The sequence below is a fragment of the Megalops cyprinoides genome, chromosome 3 (genome assembly GCF_013368585.1).
Source record: "Megalops cyprinoides isolate fMegCyp1 chromosome 3, fMegCyp1.pri, whole genome shotgun sequence".
Classification (NCBI taxonomy): domain Eukaryota; kingdom Metazoa; phylum Chordata; class Actinopteri; order Elopiformes; family Megalopidae; genus Megalops; species Megalops cyprinoides.
Window position 1 is genome coordinate 21,310,598 of NC_050585.1, and position 26,963 is coordinate 21,337,560.

General features: G+C 51.1%; 1 protein-coding gene across 1 annotated transcript in view; it reads left to right on the forward strand.

Moving 5' to 3' along the window:
• ephb4a (eph receptor B4a) overlaps positions 1 to 26,963 on the forward strand; it is a 35,482-nt gene that overhangs the window by 6,099 nt on the left and 2,420 nt on the right. The window contains exons 2-15 of the mRNA XM_036523073.1: positions 9,865 to 9,935; positions 10,437 to 10,718; positions 11,275 to 11,662; positions 16,264 to 16,419; positions 19,490 to 19,825; positions 20,250 to 20,398; positions 20,966 to 21,134; positions 21,444 to 21,543; positions 22,915 to 22,979; positions 23,363 to 23,476; positions 25,076 to 25,323; positions 25,952 to 26,167; positions 26,303 to 26,452; positions 26,722 to 26,915. Of these exons, the coding sequence (XP_036378966.1) occupies positions 9,865 to 9,935; positions 10,437 to 10,718; positions 11,275 to 11,662; positions 16,264 to 16,419; positions 19,490 to 19,825; positions 20,250 to 20,398; positions 20,966 to 21,134; positions 21,444 to 21,543; positions 22,915 to 22,979; positions 23,363 to 23,476; positions 25,076 to 25,323; positions 25,952 to 26,167; positions 26,303 to 26,452; positions 26,722 to 26,915 (2,638 nt within the window). The remainder of the gene's footprint in view (positions 1 to 9,864; positions 9,936 to 10,436; positions 10,719 to 11,274; positions 11,663 to 16,263; positions 16,420 to 19,489; positions 19,826 to 20,249; positions 20,399 to 20,965; positions 21,135 to 21,443; positions 21,544 to 22,914; positions 22,980 to 23,362; positions 23,477 to 25,075; positions 25,324 to 25,951; positions 26,168 to 26,302; positions 26,453 to 26,721; positions 26,916 to 26,963) is intronic.

Sequence of the window (26,963 nt, forward strand, 5' to 3'; positions counted from 1 at the left end):
GCGCGGCCGCCGTGTCCCTGGGGCCGTGCATTTTTAAGCAGAGCTGCTTGAGTGAACGTCCAGCTGTATAAATGTGCGCTGTGTGCGTCCCTCAGGAGGGGCGAGTCTGCTGAGTCTACTGTAATGAGGGAGAGAGAGAGAGTGGGGGAGGGATCGGGATCAGCAGAGGGTTTGGTGGGAATGGATGCTGGAGCTCCACGAAGTGTAAAGACGTGGGAATGAAGTGTAAAATCTGAGGATTAATGATAAATTGAGAGCGCGTTAATCTTGCCATGACTCACACACCCTCCTCACAGCTGCACGCAGCCCCAACATACTGTGTGTGTGTGTGTCTGTGTGTGTGTGTGTGAGTGCGTGCATCCATGCACCCACCCTTGGCTGTGTGTGTGACTACTTGTATTTGTGTGTATGTGTGAATGTGTTCGCCTGCATGTGTGTGTATGTCTGCGTGTATGTGTGTGTATATATGCGTATGTGTGTATGCAGTGTATGCGCATGACTCTGCTTGAGCACCGTGTAAAGTGATAATCACTGAAGTGTCCTACACCTGCTTCCCAGGGAGATGGAGCCGAGCAGTGGGGAGCCCCAGCAGCCCGAGCGCTGTGATAATCCCTCCCCCTGATCCTCCACCGCGCTGCGCCTCATATCCCCGTGCGCCTGTAAAATCCACCGTATCAGTCGCTCCCCGTATCGGTCACCCCGCTCTCCCTGAAATAACGAATTACCAGCTGACAGATTGAGGGGAAAAGAAAACTGGTAACGGCTGGGGTGTGTGCACCAGGTTCCTGTGCCGTCCCAGCGAAGCCATAGCGTCTGTCTGTGCGCCTCATGCTGTATGAATCCTGCTCGTTCACCCAGGCGTCCACATGCTCTGCCGTTCACAGATCCCAACAGTAAAACTGTTTCAGGCCTTGAGAACCAGGGTGGAAACATGCTGGCTCTCAGCACTTTCCCTGACTTTAAGCATGAAGTGGCATGAAAGCGCATCTGTTTCCTCTGTAGCCTTGCACCAGTGTTTTCTCAGGGCTGTTCCACGGGTGATAATCAGTGGTTGTGTTTGGATGATTTAGTTTAATGCAAGGGTGTGAGTTTTCGGCCTAGGAGGTACAGCGCAAAGCCGCTGCTGGGTTCGAACGTGATCCTTCTGCTGCCGTTTCCTCACGTGTCGTTGTCGTGCAAGAGCGAAAGGTAACTCGCTAATCTCGCTAATCCTACCAAACATCTGTTTCACTTTGTATGTCCTGACACAGTGCCTGAGCAGGAAGGGCCGTAGTTCTGATAGTGAACACAGATGATTGGATTAAAGCTCTTCAAGATAAAGACTAATGGGTCTACAGGGCAAGGGATTTTTGTTGTGTGCAGTCAAGGTAAAGGCACAGAGGATCCGTCCCAGGATCCGCATGGGAAAGCGCCTTTTCGGTTTGAAGTGGCGTTTACCGTCTGTATCCAAGCCGCCGTTTGTTGTTCAGATACGGTAGCGTCGGGGCAGGATTGGAAGACAGGAGAGAGGAGTATTGCCTCGTTCGAATTCTGGCCGTGTGCTGAAAACACTCCTGTGTTGAGACGGTGAACGGCGGGGGAGCTTCTGTTGATAAGTTGATAAGGCAGAGCGGGGTGGTGTAGTTGGGCCCCTGGAAGGCACGCGGGGGGGGGGGGGGCACGCTTGTCCTCGGAGCTGCGTGGAAGAAGATTTGAGGATGATCTGGCGTGCGTGAAAGGGGAGCCTATGTGTGTGCGTGTTTGCGCATGTATATGTGTGTGTGTAAGTATGTTTGATAGAATCCACAAATCATTTAGAGAGCTTTACATGTTTGTCTAGTGTGTGTGTGTGAATGTGTGATTGTGTGTGTGAGGAGACAGAGGGAGCAATGAAACACACTGAGAAAAAGAAAGGTAGAGAGAGAGAAACATGGAAGGATAGAGGGAGGGAGAGGCTAGGGGAGAGCTATTCCCGCGCTGCCCGGCAGCACAATCTGCAGGTTAAACAAACAGCGTCCAGCGGTGACTCAAAGGCAGGAAGCCCATCGGTGCACTCCCAGATATCCATCTCTGACCGGAGGGACGAGCGGAGGGTTCAGACCGCCGGGGAGAGTGGAGGTGCTCGGAGCCCGGGGCGGCTACGGGGGACCACACGCAGTGGAATTCCCTCAGGAGCCCCAACGGCCCCCATCACATGCAGGGAAACGTGGACACCCCCCTGTTCTTACAGAGTTAACCACAGTAAATGGGAAGGATGCTGGCTCAATTCCCATGAAGGGGCCCCGCTATTGTACTTTTGAGTGTGGAACCCCAACCTGCATTGCTTCAGTAAATATTTATCTGTGCACATGGAAAATACAGTCCATGTAGGAAATAACAAGAATGATTAAGGTCATGCACAAAGCTAATAAATAATGTCCTCCAGTTGGAGGAATCATCATGGTGATATCATGTTGTGTATGGTGGACTGTTCTGTCGGTGTACCCCCATACTGTGTGTGTTTAACTCAGTATATATGTGTATATACACAGAAGTGTAAGGTGAAGTGTGATATCATGCTGTGTGAGGAACTGCTGGTGCAGGAGCGGCCAGGAGAATAACCTGACAGTCTGACACACTTAGAGATATATGCCAGGGAGAAAAACATTCTGGACGACTATGAGATGTAGGGCAAACGGGTGCGAGTGTGTGTGTGCGTGTGAGTTGGGGGGGGGGGGGGGGGGGGGCATTTGTAAAGACATATTGCCTCTATGTGTGTATAGATTTGTGAGCACATGTCTTTGGGTACATACGGTAATGAGAGTGCATATTTGTGTATCTAAGGGCATTGAGTGTGTGTGCGTGTGAGTGTGAGTGTGTGTCTGTGTGTGCCTCCCTTTCCTTTGTTCCTTTGATCTCCCTGCCATTTCCAGCTGTTTTCGCGTCTGTCGGAGAGCGATTGGCATTCCTGTGTCACACACACACACAAAAACTTGCACACACGCAGAGTCACATGCTCATGCACACACACACGCGCGCACACACACACGCACACAGCATGGCTGCCAGACTCTTTGATTGTGATTTTTCCGTTCGGCGAGGGCGAGTGGCACGGCCAGCCTCGTTACACCACTCTAATTACGCTGAGACTGTGTTTTGGAGCCAGGCAGCGCTGGCGATGTGTGTAATTTAGCTCGCTTACACTAAGCGCTTAATTGACACTGATCTCCCATTAAACTGTGAAATGACAACCTCAGTACAAGACTTTCTCCTCCGTTTTATATGCATTCACTGCCCCGGTCCAGATACTTCGTCCTATTCGGGCTACGCCCACCTCACCCCACCCCTCCCTGCTCTATCCCGCTCCATATGGACTCTGTTTTAATCAGGGCACATATCGCGTTTGCACTGTGTAACCTTCATTTTGGCAAACAGAAAAAGCACTTTCCTCATCTTCGTAAAAAGGCGGCCTGGCTCCGATTCACTCTCCTGGGCGCGGCCAGCTTTCGGTTCTCTGACCCAACTCTTCCCAGTTGAGCTTTGAGGACGTTATTCTCTCACAGACTTTGGTTTGCCATCAAAGCGAGGAAAAAAATATATAAATTAATCTCCTCTTTTTTTTTATTGTGAGGTCCCAGTGACCCTAATGAGGCCCAGGCAGGATGAGTGATGTCCAACACACGTCATTATCATGTGACCTTTTACTATCATTGTGCTGAAATGTCCTAAGAGCAATATGTGTTGACTAGGCGTTCCGGGAACCCCATTTTAACCTTAGGCCTGTAAACCTGATTACGCTGACAGTGTGTTTAGACATCGGTTACATCGGCGCCCGTCCTCCCTCCTCATGCTCAGACGAGTAGGGGAGTGGTCCTGTAAACTTTGGTAATGGTGCGGTTTTCTGTGGCCGTCTCGGCAGAATGGAGAGCCCTGCAGTCTGGTGTGTGCAGTTGTCTGGCATCCTTTGTGCCAGGGAGTCTTGCTGGAACACACGGGGCTGATGGCTGCAGTTAGAATGTAGATGAACAAAGACTCAGCACACTTTATAGTGAAGAACTCATGAGATGTTTGGTTTTTGGGGCAAAATTAATATTTTAAGACCCGGGGTGTTAGCCGTGGAGCATTTTTCGAGTGCTTTGGTGCCTTATGCGCTGAAATTTGGGCCTTCAGCTTCAGAACTCTTTCAGTCTTTACTGTACAGGTGGCTCAGTCAAAGCAGGTACTCTGATAAAGAGAAGCAATGCAGAGTAAACTGACTGTAAACTCATATCCATGAATTTACATTTTACATGGAATCTCCATGCGCAGCTGGATATGCACGGAAGCTGTCCAGGTTTAGTTCTTTGCTCAGAGGTACAGCAGCGTGACCCCACCTGGGAATACAACGTTCCTGTTCTATTCCTTTACCTCTATCTGTGTCACACTGTCCCCAAAGCACATGAGCAGCGACAGAGGGGTTTAACCGGGTTCCTTCTGGTCCTTTTTGGGTCACTCCTCTGGTTATGACCCCTATAACCCGGTCTCACCTGCTCTGAGGTGTGGTTAGCATTTTGGTGTGACACCCTGTTCGTTGGAGGTTGAGTTGAGACAGGTAACAGGGACGTGTGTGGTGGCCTTGACGATGTGAGCATGGGATCTGGTCTCGGGTGGTTGGCTGACTACCGCACAGGAGTCCTGGCGTCCATGAGCCCTGCATTGTGCGGTCATCGGGGGGTGTGGCCTCTCTCTCCTCATGCCGGCACACCTCACTGCCAGTACTGTGGTCACACACACAGCACTTTATCTGATCCCCTTCCTAACCAGAGCAGGAATTCGCATCACATTAGAGGTGTTTGTTTTCCATCGCCATGTAAGGCTGTTTATCAGGCCATACTTTTTGGCAATACTTTCTCTGGGGGGAGGTTGTGGAAATTGTTTAGAGGTTTACATGCAACACAGAAAAGCATACACACAGTAGACTATGAGCACACACGCACACACACCCACACACACACTCAGAGTCCAGTGCAGCAGTTACTGGTGTGTGCGAGTGGATAAGTGGAGTGTGGTGCCAGGACTAGAAAGTATAGATGTATTGCCCTGTGTGTGTGTGTGTGTGTGTGTGTGTGTGTATGTCTGTGTATGTGTTGGCACGTCACCCTACCCTCTCCCTCCCTGTGGCACACCCCTCTGTCCGTCCCTTCCCTCCTCCGTCTGCCCCTCACGTTCTCCCCCAGATTTGGTGTTGTCTAATTCGTGCTCTCCTTTCCCCACTAATTAAAACAGTGTAATTACAGGGTAGCGCTGGCGGCTGCTCTGAGTCCACCGAGTCCCTGTGGCCAGCAGGGAAAGACCCAGCAAGAGATGAGTATGAAAGGAGAGGCTTCCGCTCCGCGGAGGGAGGGAAGCCGCTCTCTGTTTGCTGACTGCCCTCGGCTGGCATCTTGTTTATTTAGAAAAGTTACGCTGTTCATCAGGGAGAGAGAGAGTGTGGATTTGCATTTATCCGTAAGGGTGTGTCTTTGTTTTGGTGTGTGAATTTCCTCTGCTACATGTGTGTTGAAATGAATGTTGGCGTGTGTGTTCTGGGTACGGGTGTGTGTGGTGTTAATGGTGTGTGTGTGCGTGCGAGAGGATGCGTGCCAGTATGCATTCATGTGCATTGCGAGTGTGCGCATGTGTGTTCGTGCGTGCCTCCTGCAGGTCGTCAGAAAGCTGCTGTGTGTCAGAAGGTGTCTGTTCGGTTTAATTTCCCGGACCCTCTGAGTGACTTCACCCCAGAAACATCCTCTCTAACGGAGCTACTGCCTGGAGCCCATCCTGCTGCTGCTGCTGCTGCTCCCAGCACACTCAGTGCAGTGTGTGTGTGTGTGTCTGGCTCTGTCTCTGACTCTGTGTCTGTGTGTCTGTGTCTGGGCCTGTGTGTCCGCGTGCGCGTGTGCGTGCATGGGACTGTGTAGGATTTATGTGTATGTCAGAGTGAGTCTCTGGGTTGGTGTGAGGGGTTAAGTCTGGTTTAGCCCACCCTCTTGGCCTGTGTGCCTGGTTCCAGTCACTGCTCTGCTGCCTGGCTTGACAGGTCATGATGACATCACCCCCCTAGGACCGTGGGGGGGGGGGGGGGGGGGCTTTTTATCTAGTCACTCTGGAGCGTCTGTGACCCTGGAACGTGTAGGGTCACCTGACAGGGCAGGGTTTTAACATTCCTGATGGTGTCAGTGGCCCCATAGTTCAGGTTGAGGGCCTGCCATACAGAGAGCGCTGTAGCTGTGTGTCAGAGGCTGCATTGGTTTACTGCCTTTGCCAGAATCTGCAGTGTGCGCGGGTTCACTGCATAAGTCAGGCTTAGGATCTGCGCAGCTTTACACAGTACAACAGCAACTTTTTCCTAAGTGTTGGAGAAAGTGTTGAGTTGTTGAAGTTTCTGTGTGGTGTAAGTGTGTCGGTGTCAGAGGGAAGCAGCTCATTAATGCAGTCGACTCCCTGAGGCTTTGTGACTTATCTCCAGAGTGACCCAGAGTTTAGAATTTTCCTCTCCAGCTCCAGCTGTTTTAAATGCCGGAGCACAAAAGCTGCAGTTGGAATGAGGGCTGGGATGTTGAAAATGAAGATGATAAAATTCTGACGGAGTTCAGGCCGGGTCCGGAGAGCTGGCTGCTCCCGTTCAGATTTCCTTTGGCTGGAGGTCACTCCGTCATGCTTGGATCCAAACTGCTGGCACTGAGAATCCTAGAACAAGGGTCTACACTGTGTGTGTGTGTGTGTGTGTGTGTGTGTGTGTGTGTGTGTGTGTGTGTGTGTGTGTGTGTGTGTGTGTGTGTGTGTGAGTGTGTGTGTATGTGTTAACAACAGTAATAGAGCAGCTCTGTTTGTTATACTCCACAGAAACAGTGACTTATGGTGAAGTCACGCCACGCAGACGGAGACAGTGACTGGCGTCGATTAAACTCGATGCCGGCTGCCTCACCGCGTTAATTATGGGATGTTCCTTGGTAACACTTGTACATGCATGCACGCTGGAACACACAGAGGCACTCGGGCTCATAAAGTGTAATGACAGGGCCGCCTCTGTCGGAAACGCCGGTGACGCGGTGCCATTCTGGGGGGGCGTGGCCGGTTCGCCCGGGGGCGTGTGCAGACCGCTCCCTCTGACACGGTGTCTGCAGTGCAGCCGCTGCGGTTGCCTGTCTGCGGGGGTGATGAGCCACCAGGGTTTGAATAATAACCGTGATGGTTATCGTTTAGCTGACACCTCTGCTCCTCAGCTGACACCGTTCCACACCTGTCTGAACACACCTGGGCAATGCACTCCCACTGCATTCCCATCGCACACCTTTTCTGATAACCATCACTTATATCTCCTCTGTGTGTGTGTGTGTGTGTGTGTGTGTGTGTGTGTGTGTGTGTGTGTGTGTGTGTGTGTGTGTGTGTGTGTGTGTGTGTGTGTGTGTGTGTGCGCGCGCGCGTGCGTGCATGTGCTCGTATGTATGTGTAAGTGCAGGTGTGTTTATATATATATATATATATAATATGTGTGTGTGTCTCTGGATCCCAGATGGGCCCCTGCTGTTTTACCCTTGAGGTATATAAACTGTAGGGCTGCAGTCAGTGTCCAACTGCAGATGTGGATATTGCGTAAAACCGTATGCTGAGCAAGTCACCCTGGGTCAGCAACTGCCAAGCAAACAAATGTCTTTTCTGCATGTGTGTGTGTGTGTGTGTGTGTGTGTGTGTGTGTGTGTGTGTGTGTGTGTGTGTGTGTGTGAGAGAGAGGGAGAGAGGGAGACTGGTACGCATTTAAATAACAAGATATCTCAAATAGCTCATCGTGGCAAGCGGCCAAGCAGGGGGATGACCCATTTCCACATACCGTACCTGTTTTTGCTATGCCTCTCTGAAATCAATTTGCCTTACAGAAATGGTGTTCTGCCGTTTTAGGGCGTAGGACGGACATGTAATTCATGCTTAGGCCCAGAGTTTTTTTTAATAAGCCGTAACACCCCCCTGTGCACAGGCACACTCCCCGCTACGTGTCTCATATGGCGGGGCCTGGTAATTTCCCCAGCGCCATGCTGTACGCTGTTACTGGTTCAGAACACAATGCACTTTCCTCCTCCTTATTTCCCCTCTCCTGAGTCCTCTCTCACCGCTCGGTCTGTTTATTAATCTCTCCTTCCTCTCCTCCCATCTCTCTCTCTCTCCCCCTCTGTTTCTGTCCCTCTATCCACATCCCTCCTTTCTCTGGTGTGAGGCGAGGGGGGCGGGGGGGGGGGGGGGAGAGTGCTTTGATCCCTCCTTTCTCCTGCAGGATTCTGGTTATCATTGCTCTGCAGCCCAGACTCTTTTTTTCTCGCTCTCTCTCTCTCTCCCCCATGTCATGGGGGGACAGGGTAGCGAGGTATCGGGGCGCCAGGGGACGCAGGGAAGGACACAGATGGAGGGAGAAGGAGAGAAGGAGAGAGGAGGAAGAGGGGGGGGAAGGGGGAAGTTGAAGGGTGGGATGTGGCATGAAGGGGTGAGGGGGGGAAGACCAACAAGCAACAAGACCAGAAAGAGGGAGCAAAGGAGAAGGAGGCCAGAGCAAGGGAGAGTAGGAAGACTACGGTGGGGAAGGAGGTATCGAGATTAGGGCAGGGGGGGGGGGGGGGGGGGGGGCGGGGGTGAAAGGAATGATAGAGTGAATGAGGAGGGTGCGGATGAGTAGAATCAGACACAACACTCAGCCTCCTCCCACGGGGCCAGATCAGGTCGTCTGTGCATGGACGTGACAGGCAGAGAGCCGTATTTAGGCTGCTTCGATAGGCCTGTTCCCGTGGCCCACTCGTTCCCCTCACCCTCCCACCTTAAGGTCTGCCACACTTCCACAGCATGTCACTACACCCAAAAACAGAGGGGGAAATGAGGAAAATTAGATTTTTTTTTTTTTTTAGAGGAAAGAATGCAGTAAACAGTAAGTTTAACTGTAAAGGTGTTTCCTTTCCTGTGAAAGGTGGAGGGATGGAGAGTTTTACATACCTGAGTCTGCCGGGGAAAACCCCGAGGGTGACTAACGACCTCAGAACACGTGTGGCTTCGCTTAAGAAAGGCAAGCTCTCCAAAATGAATAATGATCATTCATAATGCACTGAACTGAATTCTACTGAGGGGAAAGAAGACATTTTCAGAACTTAAAAACCCTTTAAAAAGTTCAGTTCCATCTGGCTGTGATCTCCGCACAGCCATTGTTGCAGTCTGAAAACCGTTTCACACTGAATACTTCAATCGCAGCAAGAAGAATCACTCTGTGACTGTGAGATTAAAGAAACTCACTTGCTTTTTAAATCACAGAACGGAGAGCTGTTTGTGAGTGTGTGCGTGTGCGTGTGTAATTTTAGGATTTTTTCCCCTGTTCCCACAGCGAGTCCCCATGTCCCGCAGTCCTCTGGGATGGTGTATTGGGGTGGGTGGGGGGGATTTTCTCCGTAGGTTATTTATAAATTGTGGAGGGGTGGGAACTGGGGGGGCGGGGGGGATGGGTCCTGTGTGCCAGGCTCCAGACCCCGCCGTGCTGAGTGCTGAAATGGCCGGATAGCTGTGGGGTTCAGCTGTGTTGTTGCGGTGCATGTGATAGGCACTCCATCTGTGCGCTGTGGAGACTACAGTGTCACCCGGCTGGAGTGGGGTGTGCTGTGTAAACTGCGCTCGTGTCCCCAAATGCACTGAGCTCTGCCGCTGCCTCTGTCCCCCTGCTATGTCTCGAACTGGGGGGAACTGTAGACCGACCGCGCTATGAACCGTGTGATGAGCTATACTGTGGACCGCACTGTACCGTGCTGTATCTTACAAAGAGGGTACTGTAGACCATACTGAGAGTCATGTTATGAACCTTGTGGGAAGCTGCTCTGTACCGTGTTACACGGTTTAACCCCGCCTGCTTCCTTCTCGCAGAGATCCTGATGTACACCAAGACCGAGACCTCCGACCTCAAGTGGACCGTTTATCCCCGCGTGAACCCCCAGGTGTGTCCAAACCTCCCTCCCTCTCTGTGTCTGTCTGTCTGCCTCTGTCATCTCCTGCAGAGTCTGTTTCTCAGTTTGTGTCTACTTCTCTCCTGTAATAAGCCTGTGCTTCTCTGACTCTCTTGCCTTCTCTACACTCTCTCCTTCCTGTAGTCCCTCAGCCCCCTGTGCCCGCTCACTCTCTCTCTTTCTCTCTCTCTCCTGTCATCTACATTAGCATTCATGCTGTCATTTCTGTCCTCTTCCTCTCCACTTTCTTTCCCCTGTGAAATCTCTCTTCTCCTTGTCATTTCTTACAGTATCTTACTGTGTATCATTTTGTATTGTCTTATAGTCTGATGATGTAGTTGTCTACAATAGAGTACAATAGATGTTGTCCATTTTAGTCTACTGCAGTCTTCTCCATCACTTGGCAACTAACCACAGCGCTCCCCCTCCACCCTTCCTTGACCTTTCCCCCCTTCCCCCTTCCTCCTTTAACCCCGCCCCCGTTTGTGCCAGTGGGAGGAGGTGAGCGGCCTGGACGAGGAGGGCACCAGCGTGCGGACCTATCAGATCTGCCCGACGGACAGCTCCGGCAGCCACTGGCTGCGCAGCAAGCTGATCCAGCGGCGGGGGGCGTCGCAGGTGTACGTGGAGCTGCGCTTCACCATGATGGAGTGCTCCTCGCTGCCCGCCCACCACCGCACCTGCAAGGAGACCTTCAACCTGCTCTACTACCAGGCCGACTCGGACGAGGCCACGCCCACCCACCCGCCCTGGATGGAGAACCCCTACGTCAAGGTGAGAGCGGGTTTTGCTCCGCCCGTACTACAGCTCTGCAGCAGGACAGGACCTGTCTCGCACTCAGTACACCGAGGCTAATGCAGGTTTACTCATTCATTACTATGCCTTTATGCTAAGCCGTCCCGGATTTTTGTGGGGAAACCCGTTCAGGGTTTTTTCAGGTTCAGGCGAGACACCACGATTACCTAACTGCCAGGCTGGAACAACAGTGATCCTACTGAGCTGAGCAGCCCATGTCAGAATGGGGCTATTACAGCAGACACAGAGAGCGAGTGTGTGTGTATTCAGCTCTGGTAATGTGTATATAATTATGTACTCATAAGTGTGTTGCTGTGTGTGTGTTCATGTGTGTGATGAACCAATTCTGTGTATGTTGAAGTGAGTGTTAAATGTTGAGTAGTGTAATTTTTGATGTGTGCATGTTAAATTGTGTTTTATGTTTTGTGTTTAATGTGTATGTGAGTGCTGCATTTGTAATGTGTAGATGTTAAATTGTGTTAATGTGTGTGTGGTACACTGCTTGCTGATGTCGGCTGTGCGTTGGCTCCCGCAGGTGGACACGGTGGCGGCGGACTTCCTGCTGCGGAAGGGCGGGGAGAGGAAGTCCAACGTGAAGACGCTGCGGCTGGGCCCGCTGACCATGCGGGGCTTCTACCTGGCCTTCCAGGCACAGGGGGCCTGCATGGCCCTGCTGTCCGTGCGCGTCTTCTTCAAGAAGTGCCCCGCCCTGACGCGCTCCTTCTCCTCCTTCCCCGAGACGGTGCCGCGCACGCTGGTGCAGGACGCCCAGGGCGAGTGCGTGGCCCACGCCGCCCAGCGCTCCGCCAAGCCCGGCACGCCCCGCATGTTCTGCGGAGAGGACGGTCAGTGGGTGGGCCAGCCCAGCACCTCCTGCGCCTGCCTTCCCGGCTATGAGCCCGTCATGGACACAGGCTGCAGGGGTGAGTGATTGGGGGATGGGGGGGGGGGGGGGGGGGGGGGGGGAGTGTGGCCACTGGCAGCGGAGCATGTGGGGGTGTTTGGGAGGGGGGATAGCAGGCACAGCATGGACAGTCTCCCACAAACACACACGCTTTCTCCAGCGTGTCGATCGTGAAATCTGTACACGCTGACTCTCCTTGACAGACCCAGAGCCTATGTTCTTGTGGAAAGGGGAGAGGACGGAGGTGCACAGATTTGCTGTTGCCCGAGAGAGCAAGCTGGAGAGCAGGAGAGAGGGAGAGAGGTGGAGGACTTACTAAAACGTTTTGTCGACATCATCTACCCTCCTTAGCCTCCCCTGAGTGTCCATAAACGCCCCTCCCTCCCTGTTCTGGCTACCAGTCCAGGCAGCGCATCACAGTGGCCTGCAGCTGGTTGCCATTAGCGATCCCGGCTCTGCGCCCCCTCTGTCATGCTGTCTGTGGTTATGCGCGTAGCCAAGTGTGTTTTCCCGTGGAGACCCACTGTGCTGTGTCTGACTCATTACCTTACACGTCCTGTGTTTTCACTGGAGTGAAAATGGGGGAAATGGCTAGCTCCAGGTTACCACAGAAATGTGCCACTCAGGAACTGAACCTGCGAGCCTCTGGTTCAGAGGAGAGGCCGGTACCCCTCCCACCTCTCTATGATCTGGGTTTAGGAATGAAGGGGTTAACTTACTGGAACATGGGTGTAACCTGAGAGCTGAAGCCAAAACAAAGAACAGCTTTTTTTCCTTTTTCGTTTTTTTTTTTTTTTTTTGGAGGGGAGAACAGAGGCAGGTATGCTATTGAGTGGCTTGCAGAGAAATGTCTCACATGGAAAGCCTGTTGGGTGGGGTGAAAGGTCATGAGTGGGGAGACAGGTCATTGGGGTCACCTGCCACCACTTCAGAAGCTGTGTGGCAGGGAGGAGCCGGACAGTGTGTTCAGGAAGGGTTAACACACACTCACTCGCACAGTGCAGAAGGCTTTGGGGTATTCTTTGTGGGTGTTCTGTAATGTGATTGAGTTGTTATGGGGTAAACACAACAAGCCAAGAAAGCATAGAGTACTCATGGTTGATACAGCACATTGCTGTCACCTTCACTTTGAAAATGAGGTGCCAGCAAAAAAAAACTCTCCAGAAACAAAGAGAACCCTGTCATCTTTGACATCTTTGTAATGCTTTGCTTCAGCTGAACGTGGAACTGAGTCAACATTATCCTGAACATCATGTCCCGAGTCTTGGCAAGTTGTGATTTTAGTTGATATTAATGATTTCATGGGTAACTCCCCTTCGGTTCCCCTTCCCTGAAAGCGCCAGCTGTCTCCTCCTCCCTCACATCTGTTTCCCATCATGCCTTGTGCCTGAGAGGCGCACAGGCGTTTGTTTGGGGCGTCTGTAATGGTGGAAGGGCATGCGCGAGCTGCATTAACAGCGTGACACTAACTGCAGTCCTGCAGCTCCTTCCACTGTGACCTCGCTGCATGTGATGGAGGGTAATGTTTATTGAATCCAGATTACTTATTTTTTCCCCATCTTGTTTGTGGAAGGGGGAAGGGGGTGGTGGAGACAAGAGAGGGGGAGGAAAAGACAGGGTGGGGAGCGGGATTTGTTTAAAGTCCAGAGCAGCAGAATGAGAGATAATGGAGGGAGAGGTGACTTCACTTGGTCAAGCCACGGCAGGCATGGAGAGAGGCGCATGCACACACACACACACACACACACACTCTGTGTGCCATCGGCACCTTCCCGCTCCGGTGTGTTCGGTGGTTTGCTGTTCTGAGGGGTGTAGCTCACACACTGCCAAAGCGCTACAGGTCCCTACAGGCAGAGTAGCAGTGCCATTCCAAAATAAAGGATCCTGGCTGTAATTCCCGCACTCTCTCCACCACAGACACGCATGCTCTCCGGGTGGGATTCCATTCACATTCGTCCTTAGGTTCGACTTGCAATTAAATGCAAGCATCATTTTTATACTCCACAGTTCAGAGAGCTTAGAGATGATCAGCGTTATTGAAATAAAATGTTTTAATGACAGAAGTGCAATGATCGCGAGTGTGTGTGTGTGTTAGTCAGAGTAAAGGGCAAATGTTGATTGTATCCAGGCCCCTGTCTCCCTCTGTCACACACACACACACACACACACACACACACACACACACACACACACACACACAATGTTCCAGGTGGGGAGTGCTCTGTGCTAATTGCTACACTCTTTGTGTTTAATGCGTGTGGACGGCCCCCTCACACCCCCTCACTCCCCCGGGTCAGCGCGGGGTCGCATTCCAGATCAGGTCTGTTCAGCAGCACACTGCAAGTCCTGCAGCTCTCCCTCAGGCCACCGCATTAACACGCAGTGCGTTGTGGTGAGTGTGGTGTGTTACACGCACCTCAGTGTATAAAAAGCGTAGTGCAGCGCCCCGTCCTGCCTGCCGCTGAAACCTCAGTAAACGTCTCTCCACACTCTCGAAGAAGGCTTGGCGGAGAGAAATGTTTATAGACTGTCCAGTCCACCTCTGTGTAAATATTTTATCAGCCTCTTCTAGCAAAGTGTTGATGTTTCTAAAGTGTCCTGTCATTGGCTTTTACTGTCTGAGTGACTTGCCACCACATGCCCAGTCTATACACTGTAAACCTGTGTATGTGTGCACAGCAACTGTCCCCATTTGTAAAAGTGTGTGTATTTTATACTCAACAAGCTCTTTCTCTCGCTGTCGGAATTCAATTCAAGTTGCTCTAGCGGAACAAAGTGCATTTTATTGGCATTGTCAAAACATACTAAACGCAAAAATAAAAAGGGAAACAAAGAACTAAAAAGCTATACATTCAAACCAGTGAACATATGTAAAGATTAAATACTGTAATTCTATAGATGTGCTTGTCAGTTCAATAAGCGGTGAGAATAAAATATGGCTTCATTTTTATGTTGTTAATCAGGTAGTTGTTCACACTGTCCTCCTCTCCCACTGGTCCCCCCACCTCTCTATACCCCTCTCTCTACCTCCCTCTCCCTCCCCCTTTCTCTTGCTCTCCCCCTGTTCCCCCCTCCTCCCTCTCCCCCCACCACCCTGCCTCTCTCTGAGTGTGGTCCACTCAGCAGTTATACCGGTGGAAACTTGCAGGCATAAAGGGGCGAAAGTTTTGCCCTGTAAATGTTTAACAAAGAGAGGGCTATTAATACAGTCTGGGAAAGGAAGGCCGGCTCGAGCCATAATGAAGTCATCCTGCCCCCAGATCAGGCTGACGCTGTGCTTTTTTCCGCAGGCCACTGGCTTCCTGACCAGCACAGTTAACACCTTTTCCTTTATCTGGGTTTTCTTTTTAGTATTTGGTTAATGATAAATGGGCCCCGCCGTGTCGGAAAAGCTCGCATTTATCTTTCGGGCAGCTAGATTTACCCCCAATCAGAGCCGACAAGGCAAATGGCGTGGGACATTGTCCTCATATCAAAAAGTACATGAGGGTGACCAAATATTTGCAAGCGAAAAGCATTAGTACATTTCTCAAAGACAGAGTTTAAAAAAAAAAACAGCAGTTTTGAAATCTTGGGCTTCTGTCAAGCCCTATGACAATAATGTGCAAAATGTGCGTCTTGCAGCTTGTCTCAGGCCTCAACCCCTTTCGTCTCAGTATAAATCTAATGAAATTAAAAGTGTGAAATGTTTTTCACTCTGCAACACTTGGTTGCTCCCGTGTACTTTCTCACCGGAGTGGATTCTGTTTTCTAACTGAACATTTTCCCATGCGGTGTGCAGTGGAGAGCAGCACATCCTATCCTGCATTCTACTCCGCATTCTAATCCCAGAGATTTACTGCGCATTCTAACTCCAGCTGCATGCTGGCCCAGAGAACTAATTTACATTTACATTTAGTGAGTTAGCAGATGCTGTTATCCAGGGCGACTTACTTTAAGTAGGATAGCAGCATCTCTATTATCATTTTAAAATTGTCGCTTAGAGAAGTGGTCTCCTTGGAGGATAAGCTGTAGTGTTCCAAGTTCCACACTTGTGTTTTTGTGTGAGTGTGTGTGTGTGTGTGTGTGTGTGTGTGTGTGTGTTTGTGAACTGGTGCCAGTGCGCGTGAGTGCATGTGATCGTGAGCCCGTCTGGGTATGCCGTGACTTGAGGAACAGCTCTTCAAAGGTTGTGCAGCTCACACGACTGCGTGTATGGGGGGAAAAAATGCAGCATCAGCAGATCTGATATATGGATTTATGGCTGTTTATTTTGTTTAGTTTATTATGTTTGGTTCTCCTGTTTTACTTGATGCAGAAGTTTGATGTGGGAAGAGGGGAGCGTGCAGGCAGGCAGAGCTCTGGAGGCTCCCCTGATAGAGCCCTGAGTGAAGAGCTGGGGTTTGAGTGTGTTTACGCAGCGGTTGGGTCGCTGTGATCCTGAGATGGAGGGAGACAGAGGGCCTGAGATTTGTTCTAATGATGTTTATGTCTCTTGGCAGTGAGAAACGGATGATTCCGGCACTGTTTGTCTTATTTTGTATGTCCTTTGGCTGCAATCTCTGGATTCGGGGGGGGGTGGTGGTAATTTTGTTCGTTTCGGGTGATTTAATCAGGCGCCCCTCTCCCCCTGCTCCACAGAGTGTCCGGTTGGACAGTTCAAGTCCGGGCAGGGTGTGGGTCTGTGTGCCCAGTGTCCTGCGAACAGCCAGTCCAGCAGTGCTGGGTCCCCCATCTGTGCCTGTCGCCCTGGATACCTCAGAGCGGACACTGACACTGCTGAAATGGCATGCACAAGTAAGTACAGCTTCCTTTCTCTCTTTCTCTCCCTGTCTCTCCCCTCCTCACTTTCTGTCTTTTAGTCCCCCTCTCTCTCACTGTCAGGTCCATTTTCAGACTAAATTATTGGCATGAGTCACGGCACAGAATATTTTTCCAAAGTGCCAAAGCATTAGCAAAAACACTAGGACATAATGTACGGTGAAAACATAAAACATAGAACACTTACACGTGAACTCAAAACAACCACGCAAAGAAACAGGAATGTGCTCCAGCACTTTGGTGGTGGCTCAGCGGTCACTCTCCCTCAGGCAGGGTCAGGGACTGTGTACTTGCCCGCAGCACAGTGGAGGAAGGACAGTCTCTTTGTCACTCAAAGTGTGAAGGAGTTCTGTCTCTCAGTTGCTGTTACTCTTTTCTCTTCTCTTTTTGTCTCACTTTTAATTTCTCTCTCTCTCTCCTCCTCTCCCTCTCCCTCTCCCTCTCTCCATCTGTCTCAACTCAGTCAGCTTCAATTCTGTTCAGTTCCCTTAAATTCAATTCAAGTGGCTTAATTGGCCTCACAAAGAAACATTTGCGTTGCCAAAGCAAAATCACATTTTCAGCAAACATTATGAAACTGATTTTTACAAAACTGCAAATTTCCAAGTTAAAAAAACAGCTAGAGAACAAAAGAACAAATAGGTAATGTATTCACCCCCACCCCTCCCGCCATTCCTGGAAGTCAGATTCATACGTGCTGTATCGGCACGACTGGCGTTCTGACTCACAGCCAGTTTGCATACAGCACAGTGTGTCGTCATTTCAACAAGATCACACAAAAGTAAAACGACAAAATAAAATGTGAGAGATTAGACGAATAGTACAGTAATAAAAGCAATATTAAAATAATAATGGCAGTAGTAATAAAAACCCTCCCATTTCTCACAAATTCAGATGTGCTTTTATCGGCGTGCCCATAAAAGCTCAGTATTGCCAGAGCAAGGTTATAATGGATTTATGAGTGTGAGGGACTGCTCCACCATAAATGATCACTAGAAGATAATAGAATTTATAAACATGAGACCACGTTCCTCTCCTTCAGGCCTCCCTCCATCACTCTCTCTTTCTCTCTTCCCATGACCTCTCTCTGTCCCTCTCTATCTCCGGCTCCTCCACTCACTCTCCTGCAGCCTCTCCACCCCTCCGTCTCCCGGTTCTGTCCTTTTGAGAGAGCCGTCTCCCGCGTTGCTCAGACGCAGTGCAACATTCTTAGTTTTATTTTGCGGCCACCGCTGGCGGGTTAGGTTTCTGTTTGAAATATCATTTCCAGTCCGGCTCTTTACATTTAAACCAAATGTTTGAAGTTTGAGTGGCAGGAGGGTTTAATTGGGGGCTTTCCATGCCCCCCGCCCCATGCTGAATGGATGTGAATGGGGCTCTCAGTCAGTGAGCTGCAAGAGGAATTGACCCCCAACTGAGTCTATTGTCATACTGTCATCCTCTTTGTGTCACTGGGCCTGTTTCCAAGAGCGATCCCCACTTCCTGTCACTTCAGGTTATCAGATCATTAATAAAAGCAGCCCTGACGGCCGTGTGAACGTTGGCGATACCGGCCCTTACCGCTGACACGTGCAGCTGCCGAGGGACAGCCGATCTGCAGCAAACACTCACCCTCTGCGCTACCATGTCTGTTTTTTTTTTTTTCCTCCACGCTGGTAGTGATTACAGTTCCTAATCTCATTGCTGCTGATCATTATCTCTGAAATTAAATCTTTTTTTTATTATTATTTGTAACGCTAACGCTGAGATCCTGCACCGCGGTGCTGAAACATGCAGCAGTTCCACTTCACATTCTTACTGTACAATAAAACGGGGTATTAAAACCAACAGTGGTAAAAAAGGAAGGAGAACGATAAAAAGCTTCAGAATGCAAATAAAAGCAGTAATGAAAAGGACGGGGCGATGTGTACTGAGGAGAGTGTGCAGGGAGAGAGAGTGCGGCACGATGTACGCGCAGTGAGAGTGTGTACTGAGGAGAGTGTGCAGGGAGAGAGAGTGCGGCACGATGTACGCGCAGTGAGAGTGTGTACTGAGGAGAGTGTGCAGGGAGAGAGAGTGCGGCACGATGTACGCGCAGTGAGAGTGTGTACTGAGGAGAGTGTGCAGGGAGAGAGAGTGCAACACGATGTACGCGCAGTGAGAGTGTGTACTGAGGAGAGTGTGCAGGGAGAGAGAGTGCGGCACGATGTACGCGCAGTGACAGTGTGTACTGAGGAGAGTGTGCAGGGAGAGAGAGAGCGGCACGATGTACGCGCAGTGAGAGTGTGTACTGAGGAGAGTGTGCAGGGAGAGAGAGAGCGGCACGATGTACGCGCAGTGAGAGTGTGTACTGAGGAGAGTGTGCAGGGAGAGAGAGAGCGGCACGATGTACGCGCAGTGAGAGTGTGTACTGAGGAGAGTGTGCAGGGAGAGAGAGAGCGGCACGATGTACGCGCAGTGAGAGTGTGTACTGAGGAGAGTGTGCAGGGAGAGAGAGAGCGGCACGATGTACGCGCAGTGACAGTGTGTACTGAGGAGAGTGTGCAGGGAGAGAGAGTGCGGCACGATGTACGCGCAGTGACAGTGTGTACTGAGGAGAGTGTGCAGGGAGAGAGAGTGCGGCACGATGTACGCGCAGTGAGAGTGTGTACTGAGGAGAGTGTGCAGGGAGAGAGAGTGCGACACGATGTACGCGCAGTGAGAGTGTGTACTGAGGAGAGTGTGCAGGGAGAGAGAGAGCGGCACGATGTACGCGCAGTGAGAGTGTGTACTGAGGAGAGTGTGCAGGGAGAGAGAGTGCGGCACGATGTACGCGCAGTGAGAGTGTGTACTGAGGAGAGTGTGCAGGGAGAGAGAGTGCGACACGATGTACGCGCAGTGAGAGTGTGTACTGAGGAGAGTGTGCAGGGAGAGAGAGTGCGGCACGATGTACGCGCAGTGACAGTGTGTACTGAGGAGAGTGTGCAGGGCAAGGGATGATAAAAGGGAGAAGGTGATGAATATGAAAATATGAATGTCAGTAATAAAGGCCTAACCCTGTACCCCCACCCCCTCGTCCCCCCGCCAGAGCCCCCCTCGGCTCCGCGTAACGTGGTGACGCAGATCAACGACACCTCGGTGACGCTGGAGTGGAGCGAGCCGCTGGACAGCGGGGGCCGGCGGGACCTGAGCTACGCGGTGCGCTGTCTGCGCTGCGTGGCCCCCGGGGGCCCCTGCTCCGCCTGCGGGGACAGCGTCAGCTACCGGCCCTCACAGACCGACCTGCTGACCCGGCGCGCCACCGTCTGGGGCCTGCTGCCCTACACCACCTACACCTTTTCCATCCAGGCCCTCAACGGCGTGTCCCAGAACAGCGGCCGCGAGCCGGCCAGCGAGAGCGTCAACATCACCACCAGCCGCGATGGTGAGCAGGGGAGAAACGGAGGAGTGGGAGCGAGAATAGAGGAGTGTAATGATCAAGTGTAATGGAGGAATGTAATGGTGGGGGTGGGGTAATGGAGGACTGTAATGGTAGAGTGCGGGTTAATGGTGGGGTGTAATGGAGGAATGTAATGGTGGGGGTGGGGTAATGGAGGACTGTAATGGTGGGAGTGGGGTAATGGAGGACTGTAATGGTAGAGTTCGGGGTTAATGGTCAAGTGTAATGGAGGAATGTAATGGTCAAGTATAGTAGAGGAGTAAGGATACAGGGAGTGGAGTAGGCAGGTAAAGCCAGTGTGAAAGGGTAGCTGAAGGTGAATATGTGTGTGTTAAGTTTTAACTATAACTTAAAGAACCTTTGCTGTGTGTGCCTGCGTGTGTCTGCGTGTGCCTGCGTGTGCCTGCAGTGCCGGTGCTGGTTTCAGAGATCAGGGGGAGCCGGGCGACGGAGAGCAGCCTGACCCTGTCCTGGACACTCCCCTCCGAGCCGCACTACGCCATCCTGCTGTACCAGCTCCGCTACTGCGAGAAGGTGGGGAGAGAGGGAAAGAAAGAGGTGAGGGGTTTCCCTCCATACAAGCAAAACAGAGCTGCCCTGGTGAAAGGTTTCATTGTGCGTTTGAAAATGGCCGTCATCCTATCCAGGAAGCTCTCTGCGGAGGAGAGCATGTTTATAGGTTCCGTCGGCTCCGGAGTGAGGATTGATCTGAGTTTTTACTGCATGACAGGAATATGTGGTGGTCTCTGATGAGATGGGGGTGGGAGGTGTGATCTCTGCTTGAGCAGGATGAGGTGGTGTTGCGTGTATAAATTATCTCCATTATGTTTGTTTTTTGTTCGGTTTTTTTCCAGGGATGGAGCTGGGGGGGTGGGTAGTTGACTGGCAATGTGTCATTTTAGATTTGTGTAAACAGCGTTTGTACAAACTCTGTGTCTTGTGACTGGTGATACCTGTAATGGAGTTGTACTGAGTAGGTTTTGAGGTTAAGTTGTAATCAATAACCCCCATCCTCTCCCTCCCTCTCCCTCACCCTCTCCCTCTCCATCTCCCTATATCTCTCTCTTTCCCTCTCTCTCCCTCCCTTCCTCTTTCCCTCCCTTGCCCCCCCCCCCCTCCCTGCAGGAGAGGCGTGATGAGGAGAACTCCTGCAGGTATAAGGAGACTGTCAGTAACCAGGTGGTTCTCAGTGACCTGCGCAGGGCCACACAGTATGAGGTACAGGTTCGCGCTCGTACCATGGCGGGTTACGGCTCCTTCAGCAAGGCCTACACCTTCCGCACTGAGCCGAACGGTGAGCAGCAGCCAGGCCTCTCGCCCTCCCGTCCCCCCTCCCACCCCCACTCAGCTCTGCCTCTCTGCTTTAGGCAGAACAGCTTCTCTCCTCCCTCCATCACGCCCCTGTGTCTCCGTTAATGCCGCTGTTTGTGTGTGTTTTCGCCTTTGCTGTGTATAATTGGTGTACTGGAGGCCCCTGACTCACTGAGCCCCGCTAATGGACGTTACCTCTTTCCCCCATTCTGTCCTCATTCTTCTCCCCTCTCTCCTTCATCAACCTCCCTTCCCCTCTCTCCATCCATCTCTCTCTCCCTCTCCCTCTCAGAAGACACGCCTGACTCCCAGCTGATGGTCACCGGGGTTCTGGTTGCCATGGGAACGCTGCTCCTCATCACTGTCATTGCCATGGCGGTGTTCTGCATACGGTGAGGACGGGGGAGGGGCTTAAAGGCGGAGGGGAGAGGAGGAGCAGGGGAAGAGTAGAGGAGGGTGAGAGGAGAGGTGTTTGTGTGGGAGGGATGAGGGTAGCTGTGGAGGATTTTATCCGCAGCAGCTCCTGAATATGACACCTCTCCGCGGGAGTGCTGGAGCGACGGCTCCATGTAGGGCAGAGCTGCACCGTCCTGAGGGCTTCAGCGATGCCGCAGAACCAGGCCTGCAGCAGCAGGCCATTCAGCAGTGGCTCCCATGAAGTGATTCAGATCTGAGCCAGAACAGAACTGATGCTAGCCAGCGCCAGACTCCTCCATCACAAGGGCACTGATCCTCGCGGGGAAAGCTTCGCTGATCTGAATCATCAATGTGTTATCATGCTGCTGTCCGTTATATATCAAGTGGTCTTGACATTCATTTTGATTAATGAGATTAAATTTAATCATGTCCTGGCAAGTGGCGTATCTCTCGAAGCTGAGGCCCAGGGAAAAGCATAGGTGAGGTGATGTCTAGTGTGTCCAGCCCAGAACATTTCCCTGAGCTGAGTGCAGTTGTTCTGCGAACAGGCCCTTAGGTGCCCTTGAGAAAAGGTACAGAGGAGGGGGGTTTGGCGGGGGGGGTTTATTTGGACAGGATGCGGTCTCTCCGCCCTGGTCTCTTCGAGGTGGGACAGGAGAACAATAGGGGTGACCCAGGGAGCAGCGAGCACCATGGGAACGGTGACACGGGGCCTTCGGGAGGCTCGGGCGGTCACCGCGGCTATTTTAGTCCTGCGAGAAGGAGAGCGCTCCGGTTCCCGTCGCAACGACGCGTGGCAGACCTGCCAGGACCTGTCTCTGCAGAGACGAGAAAGAACAAAAAAAAAAAAGCACCCACGAGTCCCCAGCTAAACGTTCCCACCTGAAACATGAGACAGGGACACCAGCACAATGAGGGGAAACGAAGACGTGGGGGGAGAATTCAGACAGACGGAGCGGAGCAGAGCATGTTGAGCAACGCTGGGAGTCTCGTACTCTGTCATGACAAGAAAGAATTTAAAGCAGACACCACAGAAACAAATCCATAGGGAGCAAGAGACAGAGAGAGGGAGGGAGGGAGAGGGGAAGTAGGACAGGGAGAGTGGGAAGCAGAGGAATGCGTGTTCAGTAATGCGCTGAACACCGGCAGTACTCAGCACGGCCTGAAGAAGGCACAGTGTGGAGCACAGCAGGTAATGTTGTAGTGGTTCAAAGGACAGCCGTCATTTCTTTCCAAACTGATCACAGAACTAACTTCAGTCGGTGTAAGATGGCAAACATCACAATTTATACTGTTTTTTTGCCTCCTCCCTTCTCTTTCTGTCCTCCATCTTTCCCTGCCTGCAGCAAACACAGCCGTGTGAAGGACCCGGAGATCAGCGATAAGCACGGGCAGTACCTCATGGGGCCGAGTACGTGTGACCTCTCAGTCTCAGTTACTAGCATTACCACATCTTTAGCATTATACTGGACTCCCTAAAACTGGATACGGGATAAATGGATACGCCACATTACTGCACAGCATGCAGCCAGTCCCACTTTAATCCCACCAAGTTTATTTAATCCTGTTGTGCACTTTACTGAAGTAAGCATATGGCACCTCAGCTCTCCCAAGAACACACTCTTCTCGGGAGTCGACTTTACCCATATTCACAAGTGCACACGCACACACAGAATATTTGATTGGTGTGGTTTTGATACATATTTACATATTCTGCTTTTAATTGGCTCATTTTGTTTTTTTGTGGCGTCTCCCCCTTAACCCCCATACCCCCACCAATCACGACTTTCTCAGGTGTCAAGGTGTACATCGATCCCTTCACCTATGAAGACCCTAACGAGGCCGTGCGAGAGTTCGCCAAGGAGATTGACGTTTCCTTCGTTAAGATCGAGGAGGTCATCGGAGCTGGTGAGTCTCCCCCAACATTTCACATCAGTTTAATGTGGTCTACTGGCATGACAGATCTGTCTCACAACCCCCTATCCCCAACAGTTGTACAGTGAATACATAAATGCTAAAGAGGGAAAGGATACCCCTGAAAAATGAATAGAGCGATTCAGCTAATGTAGGATCCTCTTTACATGCAGAACGCCGACTTCACCCTTTCTCTCTCTCTCCCCCATCTTCCTGCCCCCTCCCCCATCGCTCCCTCTCCCTCACTCCCCCCTCTCGTTTCCTTTATTGACGTGAAATAAATTCTGTGTATATTATCAAAGCTGGGTGCACAACATAAAAAATAATGCAAACATATATTTAAACCAATGAACATATACAGCTTGAGCAGTGTCATTATAGTAATGATTATTGTGATGGTAAAGTGACACCAGGAGTTATTCTCCCAGTTTATAGAACGTATTATATGTCTGGCTAATAATTTATTAGTTATTAATCAGTGCCACGTGGTTACTTGCTGTCTCTCTGGCTCTGGCAGGCAGAGATACTCTGGTGCTATTGGCCTTTTGTCATTTATAAAAGTTTTTTTCATTGTCTTGAAAATTAAGTAGTTTTTAATTTTCAGAAATTTACTGGAATATGTATTACTGGAATTTTTTTAATATTTTCATAACATGGGAAGAGGTGCTCTCTCTCTCTCTCGCCCCCTCCCCCCTCCCTCTGTCTCTGTTTCACTGGCTCAAAATCGTAATTGAAGTTAACAAAGTGATCTCTCACTCGTAACTCACAGCTGTTTCAGCGCCCTGCGTCGGATTTACGCGTGGGGATAAAACGGGTCGGACAGAATGCAGGCCGCGTCCATGTTTTCATAAAGGACATTAATAACCGCAGTTATGCATCTGCAGGCGTGGGGATCGTAAAGGCGCTCTCTATTACTGATGGCTGGTGGTGCGGTAATTGAAATACGGGTGACGATCGCTGTAAAAATGTAACTAAATTTTTGATCTGCCGCATTGTGACTCACCCCCATTGTGTAACACGTCCTCCCTAAGGCCATTCAACATTCTCCCCCCCCCAATCAGATTTTGAGGGATGTATCCTGTCTGCCCCTCTCTCTCCCTTCTGCCTGCACCCCCCACACACCCCCACACAACCCCTGCAGGGAGCCCTAGGGTGGAATAAACCCCCCCAGCTAATAAGCCCCATTCTCACTGTGTTGCTGTTGCTGTAGCATTACCACTGTGTTGTGCTAGGGATTGTATCATTGTGTTAGCTGGGTTTGCATGTTAGCCTTCTAATGCTTTTCTTAGTATGTCATAACAATAACAATAATAATAATAATAATGATGATGAGAATTCATTTTATTTGTGAAGCTGGGAATTTTCCCATCAGCCTTCCAGTGCTTCTTTTAGTATGTCATAACAGCAATAATCATGATAATAATTAATCTTATTTCAGAGCCTTTCCCACGCCCAAGGTCATCTCCCTTCATCCTTCTGCCAAACTCTGCATAAATAGTTGCTCAGTAATTATTATGTAAAAGATGTTTTTATCCAGCATGAAGCACAGCGTGTTTGACTTCCTAACCTGGCCCTGTGACTTGCCCCGCTCAGGAGAGTTCGGGGAGGTGTGCCGGGGTCGGCTCAAGATCCCGGGAAAGAAGGAGAACTACGTGGCCATAAAGACCCTGAAGGGTGGCTACACAGAGAAGCAGAGGCGGGACTTCCTGAGCGAGGCCAGCATCATGGGCCAGTTCCAGCACCCCAATATCATCCACCTGGAGGGCATCATCACCGCCAGCTGCCCCGTCATGATCCTGACTGAGTACATGGAGAACGGGGCGCTCGACTCCTTCCTCAGGGTTCGTCTGCGCCCCCTGTCTGTCTGTCCGTCTGAGTCTCGGTCTGTCTGTCTGTCTGTCTGAGCCTCTGTCTCTCTGTATGTATGCATGTGCCTCTGTCCGTCAGTCTGCCTACCTGTATATCTGTCCATCTGTCTCAGTCTGTGCCTCTCTCTCTCTGTGTCTCCATGTCTTTCTCTCAGTTTAATTCAGTTTGCTTTATTGGCATGAAATACATATTGCATATTTTGCCAATCTCTCCTTGTCTAGCTCAGTGTTCACTTATTCAGCTCAATTCAACATACTTTATTGGCATGAAATGTACCTCATAAAAACTGCCAAAGCATAGTGCACAATAACAAACAAAGGATAACTAATAACTAAATCAATTAACATATGCACAGATTAAACATTTTAATTGTAAAAGGACAAAGCTGTAATCATCTGTTGCCATCATCATTAATTATCACACTCCCCCCCCCCCCCCCCCACCCCTCTCCTTTTCTCGCATTCCCTCCCCTCTTTATTCTCACTCCCTTTCTCTCCCCTATCCCTCCCTTTCTCTTTCTCCTTCTTCTCTCCCTGTCCCTTCCTCCCTCTCTCCCCCATCCCTTTCCCTCCTTCTCTCCCTCCCTCCTTCTCTCCACAGCTGAATGACGGGCAGTTCACTCCTATCCAGCTGGTTGGCATGCTGCGTGGTATTGCCTCAGGGATGAAGTACCTGTCGGAGATGAGTTACGTGCACCGCGACCTGGCTGCCCGCAACATCCTGGTCAACAGCAACCTGGTGTGCAAGGTGTCCGACTTTGGCCTGTCCCGCTTCCTGCAGGAGAACTCTGCTGACCCCACCTACACCAGCTCCCTGGTAAAACCCTTATTACCACACCTACACCTATGCCATCTCTGTGGTTAGACTGTTATAAGCCCACCCACATCAGCTCCCTGACAATGCCAGCCAGCTCCAGCTCCATGATAACCCCTCTCTCTTGCCATGTCTCAGGGAGGTAAGATCCCCATCCGCTGGACCGCCCCGGAGGCCATCGCCTTCCGCAAGTTTACCTCAGCGTCGGACGCCTGGAGCTATGGCATCGTCATGTGGGAGGTCATGTCTTTCGGAGAGAGACCCTACTGGGACATGAGTAACCAGGATGTGAGTCTGTCTGTCCATCTCTCTGTCTGTCTGTGTGCCTGCCTGTCTGTCTGTGTGTATGTGTGTTTTTGTGTGTGCTTGTGTGTCTTACACTGGAAATCCTTGAGTGCATGGCAAAGCAGGCAGTGGGTTCTCTGCATCTGTCACTCACATTCTCAGCCTGCATCTGATTGGCTGTCTGTTGTCATTGTTATCTGTGTTGCATGGCAGTATCTGTATCCAGTATGTGTGGAGGTGATTTCATGGCGGTCTTCCCTCCCTATCCCCAGGTGATCAACGCCATTGAACAGGACTACCGGCTCCCCCCGCCCCCGGACTGCCCCACCCTCCTGCACCAGCTCATGCTGGACTGCTGGCAGAAGGAGCGCGCCGCCCGACCCCGCTTCGCCGCCATCGTCAGCGCCCTCGACAAGCTGATCCGCAACCCCGCCTCGCTGAAGATCGTGGCCCGGGATGGAGCAGGGTGAGCTGGAGAGAGGGGACGGGGAGTAGGGGGGTATTTACATTTACA